The 8,540-nt window shown below is 46.0% G+C and overlaps 1 protein-coding gene across 1 annotated transcript; it reads left to right on the top strand.

Moving 5' to 3' along the window:
• The first annotated feature begins 3,799 nt into the window (after positions 1-3,799).
• On the top strand, positions 3,800-7,920 carry LOC120581918 (uncharacterized). Its single transcript, XM_039836800.1, is given in 6 exon segments — positions 3,800-4,517; positions 4,561-5,028; positions 5,031-5,893; positions 5,895-7,701; positions 7,704-7,769; positions 7,772-7,920. Coding segments are annotated over 6 exon segments (4,071 nt in total).
• Positions 7,921-8,540: the final 620 nt, after the last annotated feature.

The raw sequence follows: 8,540 nt of genomic DNA, 5'->3' as shown, positions 1-8,540 counted from the left end.
ACATCAAAGAGTGATCTCTCTCACTTAAGAAGATTCTCAATATAAAAAGCTTTATTTTTGAAGAAGTACCAAAAACCATTTTCTTCAAGATCTGAAGCACACAAAAGAGCTTATTCTCATGGCCTCTGCCTTCCATCAATAGAAGAACTGCAGATTTAAACAGTTTATTTTGTTGCAGAATTAAATTACTTATGAAGTAAAAGAGATTGCAATTTATGAGCCTCACTCTACCTCCACCTCTTCGCTTCCTCTCTCTCTTCCCCTACCCGCCTCTTTCTCTAATCCCTACAGTAGTGACACATCTAGCAGGATAAATAACCAGTGTGGCTGCATGGGAATGGATAAATAAAAAGCTTCATCAACACATGCTTTAAAAAAACAAAATGATTTGATAAAATCCATTAGTTGTTTTTGATAAAACCTCTAGTTAAAATTGAAATATAAGTAAATTTGTTAACCAGAATAGAGTGTTTATCAAGAACAAGAAACAACCCTCTCAACAAATGATAAAAAATGGAAAAAAATTTTCTTGTAGTAAGAAAGAACACAAGGATGTCTTCTGCAATTTGTGAATATTTTCTCTCAGGCTGTTTCTTGTCTTCTCCTTCTCTAACAGTACCTTCCAAAGTTCTTGATTTTGATAAAGCCCAATTTATCGAATATTTTTTTGTATTGTGTTTATAGTGTTCGGTTTAAATCTTTGCCTAACCCAAGGTCACTAAGATTTTCTTCTATTTTATTCTAGAAGTTATACAGTTTTAGATTTTACACTTATTCCTATGATCTATTTTACATTAATTATTGAATATGATCTGAAATATGGATCAATATTCACCTTTTGCATACAGATATACAAATAGTCCTGCACAATTTGTTAAAAAGACTATTCTTTCTCGAAAGAGTGAGTTGCCTTTTCTCCTTTGGTAAAATCAATTGACCATATATATGTTGGTTTATTTATGAACTTTTTATTCTATTCCATTGATTTATTTGTCTATCTTTATGCCAAAACCACGTCTTGATTTTTGGAGCTTTATGATAAGTCTTAAAGTCAGTTAGTATAAGTCTTTTAACTATCTTCTTTTCAAAGTTGTTTTGGCTATTCTAGATTCTTTGCATTTCCATGTAAATTTTAGAATCAGCTTGTCAATTTCCATTTAAAAATTACTGGTGTTTTTACTGGAATTCTGTTAAATCTATAGATTAATCTGGGGAGACCTGCTATCTTAGTAATTTAGAAGTGGTCATGGGAATGAGGAGCGTGGCATAGGGAATGCAGTCAGCAGTAAGGTAATGGTTATGTGTAGAGCCAGAGGGAAGTTAGAGTAATCAGGGGGATTATTTCATAAACTATATAAATGTCTAACCATTTACTGTATACTTGAAACTAATAATAAAAAAATATTGAATCTTTCAATCTATAAACACAGTTATCTCATCTTTTAACTTATTTAGAGCTTTAAATTCTCTTAGCAATGTTTTGTAGCTTTTGGTGTCCAAGTCTTGCATAGCTCTGTGAGATTTACCCAAAACTAGTTCCTATTTTTGAAACTACTGTAAATTATATTTTTAATTTAATTTCTACTTGTTAGTCAAGTTATAATTTGTTTTTTGAGGTATAGTTTACATAAAATTCACAAAATTTACATATACAATTCAATTAGTTTTAAAATCAATAGTATAATTATCAACAATGTAAAATGTTACCATTACATCCACCAGTTCCTTCCTTCGTGTCCTTTTGTAATCCCCTACCCTTACCTCAGGTTTCTGGCAACCACTGATTTGTTTTCTATCATTATAGTTTTGTCTTTCTTAAGAGTATCATGTAAGTGGAATCAGATAGCATGAGTCTTCTATGTCTGGTCTATTTAATTGGCTTTTGGAATTCATTAATATTGTTGGTATATCAGGTATAATTTAATAATCATGTATTTTATTTCATTACACCTTAATAGTAGTCCATGAATGGATAGATAGATCACAATTATTCATTTCCTTGTTTATGAACTTTCAAGTTGTTTCCAGTTTGAAGTTATTATGAATAAAGCTGTAATGAACATTTGCGCACAAGTCTTTGTGTGGACATATGCTTCTGTTTCTCTTGGGTAAACACCTAAAAGTGGATGTGTAGAAGTGGAAATTCTCCAGTTACAAGGACGTGGTATCTCCAGGCGCCGGCCCCCAGAAAGAGCAGTAACTCAGTCACAGAGAGGTGGTATCTCCAGGTGCCAGCCCGCGGGAGAAGCAAACATTCCAAGGTGCAGGTAATAAAACTGTCTACTAGGCCCTGTTTGATCTGAGAGTCCCCTGGATACATTTATCTTTGTACAAGATGTCAACAGCTAACTTCTGCTTCTTGTAATCTGCTTGCTTGCTTATTCAAGAATGTAGTTGGAGGCTTTATAAGCTGCCTCCTCTGGAAGCTGGGGGCTGATCTCCTCTCCCTGCGTGGTAGAGAGTCAGTCGCCGGCTGGCTAATAAAGGCTCATAATTAATCTCAAATGGCTCCGTGGGTCTCAGAATCGTTCGCGCCATAACATTTGGAGGCCCCAGCGAGATCTCTCCAGTGGGGGAGATCTCCGAAGACCTGCTACTCCGGCTGCCTTGGGCAAGGACCTGCCCATCCAGGGGAAGGCCGCTGAGAGATGTTCCTCAGCCCCAGACACAAGGCAGACTCGCCCAAGAGGGCAGGTGGACAAAAAGGTTTAATTCTGTAACAACTGGGCCACGAGCCATCTGGAGCAGCTTCACCAGTGAGTAAGGCTGTGCTTGGATCTGTCTGTTGGTGGGCCCTAAAGAGAACTGGTGGAAGGCTGGATGCAGCAATACTTCCCTACTTCGATCAAGGTCTGAGACGTCAGACTTGACTCCAGGTATTTAGTTTTTTGGTGCGCTAGCGCTTTGTGTTACCTGTATTTTGTCTTGTCTGTCTGTATTGTGTCTGTCTGTCCAGACCGGCCGAATGTACTGTTACCCTCCTATTGCTTTAGCCTTCATAAGTTTACTTAGTTTGATTCTTTCCTTAGGTCTGGCCTCCGTGTCCCCGCCCGATTGGACGTTAGGTCAGAGGCTGATCCTAGCCCTGGCTTATTTGGCTTCTGTGGGGATTTTCTCTTTTCTTGGCTGTTTTTACTAACATGGGTCAGGCTTCCTCCTCAAATTGTCCTACCCCCCTGCAGTGCCTCCTTAACCAATTTAAGGATTTTAAGAAACGAGCCCAAGCCTACGGAGCTAATGTCACTCCCTTTGACCTCCAAAGGTCTGCCAGTTAGAGTGGCCCACATTTGGAACAGGGTGGCCATCAGAAGGGTCACTCGACCTGCAAGCAGCCTTTCAGGTGCGGGATATCATCTACAGAGATCCTGGCCACCCTGATCAGGCTGCATATATCGATGTGTGGGTTGATATCGTTTCTGATGCCCCCAAGTACTTGAAGGGCTGCCGCGGTGGTCAACAGTCAAAGGCGACTCCCAGGCGTATCCTTCTCTCAGCACCGAAGGGGCAAAAGGAGAAACTGTCCGGACAGACACCTAACTCTCTTTACCCTGTCCCACAGGAACTCCCTGAGGACCCCGAGATCACTACTCCTCCCCCTTACTCCCCTCGTAACCCGTTCCTGTCTCCGTCCAACCGGGAGGCAGAACCTCTCTGGAGCCCTCCCCATACCTGCACTGGAGCTGTGTATCGGCCCCCATAAGACCCTGACTCTGCTCCTGATTCCTCGAACCAGGCAGCAGTCCTGGCCCCGCTCCGGCAATTGGCACCTCCGGTTGGGGGAGAAACCCAAAGGCCATTCATGATCTATGTCCCTTTCTCCACCAGTGATTTATACAATTGGAAACACCAGAACCCCTCATTCTCAGAGAAACCCCAGGGATTAATCTCTCTCCTAGAGATTATTTTCTTTACCCACCAGCCGACTTGGGATGATTGTCAGCAACTTCTCCAGGTCCTGTTTACCTCAGAGGAACGGGAATGAATCCTGAGGGAGGCTGCAAGGATGGTATTAGAGCCCAACAGGCAGCCTTCCACCGATCCGGCCCACATCCAGCATGCTTTCCCAAACACCCGTCCGCCTTGGGACCCCAACACTGACCAAGGTAAGGAGTTTCTCCAACGGTATCGCCAGCTTCTGCTCCAGGGCCTCTGGTCTGCTGCCTGACGACCCATTAACTTATCTAAGGTAAGCGAGGTCGTCCAAACTAAGGATGAATCACCAGCAGCATTCCTGGAACGTTTAGAGTCATACCGGTTATATATCCCTATTGACCCGGAGGACCCTAATAATAGGAGAGCTGTGAATTTAGCCTTTGTCAGTCAGTCGGCCCCGGATATTAGAAAGAAACTGCAGAGGATGGAAGGGTTTGAAGGAAAGAACCTGTCTGAACTGGTCGAGATAGCCCAACGAGTATTCAACAATAGAGATGAGGTAGATATAGCACAGACCAAGAAGATGACCAAGGTCCTGCTTGCAACCATGCAAGAAGCCAAGCCAAAGGGACCGACAGGAAAAGGCAGAGGCCAGGGACAGGCACCCAGAGTGAACAATGGACCTAGGAGTCGAGCTAGAGAAGGACCAATGCGCATATTGCAAGAAAAAGTGACATTGGAAGAATGAGTGCCCTGAAAAAGGACAAGCTTCTGAAAAGAAGGCCCCTCTCGTCCTCCTCGAGGACACAGAATGAGGAGGTCGTGGCTCTTACATTATGAGCCCCTGGGAGCCCGGGGTAACTTTACAAGTCGGGGGCAAGCCTATGAACTTCTTGGTAGACACAGGAGCTACCTACTCTGTCCTATAGAGTGCCCAGGGCCCACTCTCAAAGGAAAAGACACTTATACAAGGGGCCACTGGACAAGGGAAATCTTACCCTTGGACCCAAGCCAGGATAACAGATCTGAGAAAAGGAACAATTACCCATTCATTTCTAGTTACGCCAGAATGCCCATACCCACTGCTGGGTAGAGACTTACTACAGAAGTTACAGGCCACAATTTCCTTCAAGGAAGGGCATACTGAACTGACTGCCCACCGGCCATTCTACTCACCTGCCCATTGTCTGAGGAATATCTTTCGCTAGAGGAGCCCCTAATAAACTCACCGGGAGTCTTACCTACAAACATTCTATTAACTGAATTCCAACAAAAGGTTCCTGGTGTCTGGGCAGAAACAAATCCCCCCGGCTTGGCAGCACATCATCCTCCTATTATAGTAACTCTGTCCAGCTCAGCTGCTCCAGCCCGGGTACGTCAATACCCTGTCAGTCAGAAGGCCCAAGTGGGTATTGCTGTCCATATTCAAAGGTTGAGGGAGGCAGGAATCTTAGTGCCCTGCCACTCCCCCTGGAACACTCCCTTGCTCCCGGTACAGAAGCCCGGCACCAATGACTACCGGCCTGTCCGGGATCTCAGGGAGGTTAATAAGCGAGTTGAGACCATCCACCCAACGGTCCCCAACCCTTACACTCTTCTCAGCCAGCTACCCCGGAGTCATCAAGTATATACTGTCCTAGATCTGAAGGATGCCTTCTTTACTTTGCCGCTGGCCAAGGCTAGCCAGTCCATCTTTGCTTTTGAATGGGAAGACCCAGACAAACTTTACTCAGGACAGTTGACTTGGACTCAACTGCCTCAGGGCTTCAAGAATTCCTCAACTCTGTTCAATGAAGCCCTAAGTCAGGACTTAGTCGAATTTCACCAGAGGCACCCAGAGGTAGTACTTCTACAATATGTTGATGATCTTTTGCTAGCAGCTGAAACAGAAGTAGGGTGTAAACAGGCTACTGAGGACCTACTCCAGGAGTTGGACAAGAATGGGTATCGGGTGTCTGCTAAGAAGGCTCAACTTTGCACTTCCCAAGCAATGTACCTAGGATACAATCTACAGAAAGGAAAAAAGGACCCTGTCCTGTAGTCAGATCGAGGTTATTCTGAGGGTACCCCAGCCGCGCACCAAGCGACAGGTTCAGGAGTTCCTGGGAGCAGTGGGTTACTGCAGGCTTTGGATTCTGGGGTTCACAGAAATAGCTAAGCCCCTGTACACTAGTACCGGAGGGAAAGGAGAGAACCTAGCCTGGGGAAAGGAAGAAAGGAAGGCATTTGAAGCCCTGAAGGCAGCCCTAACCACAGCCCCTGCATTAGCCCTGCCTAACCTGGAAAAGCCATTCCAGCTCTTTGTTACTGAGGTGTGGGGAGTCGCGAAGGGGGTCCTGACACAGACCCTAGGACCCTGGAAGCGACCAGTTGCATATCTCTCCAAAAGGTTGGACTACGGGGCAGCAGGATGGCCCAACTGTTTGAGGGCAATCGCTGCCACTGCAGTCCTCACGAAGGAAGCCCTAAAATTGACACTAGGGCAGACCCTCCAAATCATCGCCCCACACGTAGTTGAGTCAATGCTTCGCAGTCCACCAGACAGGTGGATTTCCAATGCTCGAATCATCCAATATCAGGTCCTGCTTCTCAACCCACCTCACATACAGTTCCTGAAAACTGCCACACTCAACCCAGCCACCCTACTTTCTGACGATGACCCTCGCCAACCCCTGCATGACTGTCTTGAGGTCCTAGAGAAGGTCACCTGCATCAGACCAGATCTGACAGACAGCCCTTGGCTGAATCCCGACGCGACTCTATTTACAGATGGGAGTACCTTCGTCTCAGGAGGAGTCAGATATGCCGGGGCTGCAGTGGTTACCACCGAGACCGTCATCTGGGCACAAGCCCTAAGGCGTGGAACTTCAGCTCAGCGGGCTGAACTAGTAGCAGTGACTCAAGCTCTGCGGTGGGGTAAAAACAAAACTGTTAATATCCATACAGACAGCAGGTATGCCTTTGCCATGGCACATGTACATGGGGCATTATATAAGGAAAGGGGGATACTGACCTCGGGAGGAAAAGAAATTAAGAATAAAGAAGAAATACTAGCCCTTCTTGAGGCAATTTGGCTTCCAAAGGAAGTAGCAATCATCTATTGCCCAGGGCACCAGAACTCAGGCTCTGAGGTAGCACAAGGCAACTCCTTTGCTGATCAGACAGCAAAAGAGGCCGCCCAAAAGCCAGTGGGGCCAATTGACATTCTGCTGGCCCTACCACCCAGAGTGCTAACAGACACCCCTACCTACACTTCAGGGGAAGTTGAACTATGCAACAAGCTGGGAGGAAAAGAGGAATCTACTGGGTGGGTTAGGATTCTGGACGGCCACATTGTAGTACCTGAGGCCTTGAGCCGAGACCTTATAATCCAGATTCACCAGAGCACTCACTTGGGAGGGACCAAGTTAATTGAACTGATGAAAAGAGACTATTACATCCTGGGGCTGCAACGAATGGCTAAGCAGGTATCAGCCCAGTGCCACATCTGCGCACAAGTGAATCCAGGGCCCTCCAAGGAAATACAACAAGGGACGAGGCTTCATGGACAGGCACCAGGGGAACACTGGGAGTTGGATTTCACTGAGGTCAGCCCGGGAACCTTCGGATTCAAGTACTTGCTTGTGTTCACTGACACTTTTTCAGGATGGACTGAAGCCTTCCCCACAAAGCAGGAGACAGTTCAGGTAGTAGCAAAGAAATTAGTCTCAGAAATGGTGCCTCGATTTGGCCTGCCCATAACACTGGGGTCCGACAACAGCCCGGCATTCATCGCCCAGACCAGCTAATCTCTAGCAAAGGTGTTAGGGATCAATTGGAAATTGCATTGCATTTAAGGCCACAGAGTTCAGGACAAGTAGAAAGAATGAATAGAACCTTGAAAGAAACTCTAAGTTCAAGCTGGAAAGTGGTGAAAACTGGATGAGTCTCCTCCCCTTTGCCCTGTTCATGGCACAGTGCACACCCTATTGTAAGGGCATCACGCCTTATGAAATAATGTTTGGAAGGCCCCCTCCTCTCCTCCCCAAGTTAGGGAAGAAAAGCTAATGGAAGTTCATAATTTTTTTCACTGCTTAAGTCTTTGCAGGCCCTCCATCTGGCACGGCAGGAGACCCACCAGTTGATCTCTGCCACCAGAGCAACTGATCAGCATCCAGTACAGCCACACAGCCACGCTCCAGGCACTTGGATTTGGATAAAGAAAGTACAGCCCGCCTCTCTTGAGCCCCGCTGGGACAGACCTTTCCCTGTCATCCTCACAACACCTACCGCGTCCAAGGTGGCTAGACGCCATCATTGGATTCACCATACCAGAATCAAGGCTACACATCCGCCACAGACATTAGAGCAATGGATCCTGGGTCAGACAGAGGACCCACTAAAGATAAGACTCTCAAGGGTTCAGTCTGGACCATCTTAGTTGTCTCCGTCTTTCTACATGTTGCTCACTGTCACTCTGGCAATCCTCACCAGCCCCAAGTGTAGAACTGAGACAGGCGTTCCCATTTCCACAGTGAATACTTCTGGCCAACCTGTCTTTAATGTGGACCTCTGCTCTCTCTTAGATCCTCGGTACAACTACAAAACCGGGCCAGAAAACAGCCCCAGCTATGTAGCTAGCTGTTGGAACTTGGTCTCTGATTCCTGGAGTTGTGGATACTGGGACA

This window comes from Pteropus medius, unplaced genomic scaffold (assembly GCF_902729225.1).
Source record: "Pteropus medius unplaced genomic scaffold, Ma_sr-lr_union100, whole genome shotgun sequence".
In the NCBI taxonomy this organism is placed as follows: domain Eukaryota; kingdom Metazoa; phylum Chordata; class Mammalia; order Chiroptera; family Pteropodidae; genus Pteropus; species Pteropus medius.
This window is presented reverse-complemented; position numbering and strand designations above follow the sequence as displayed.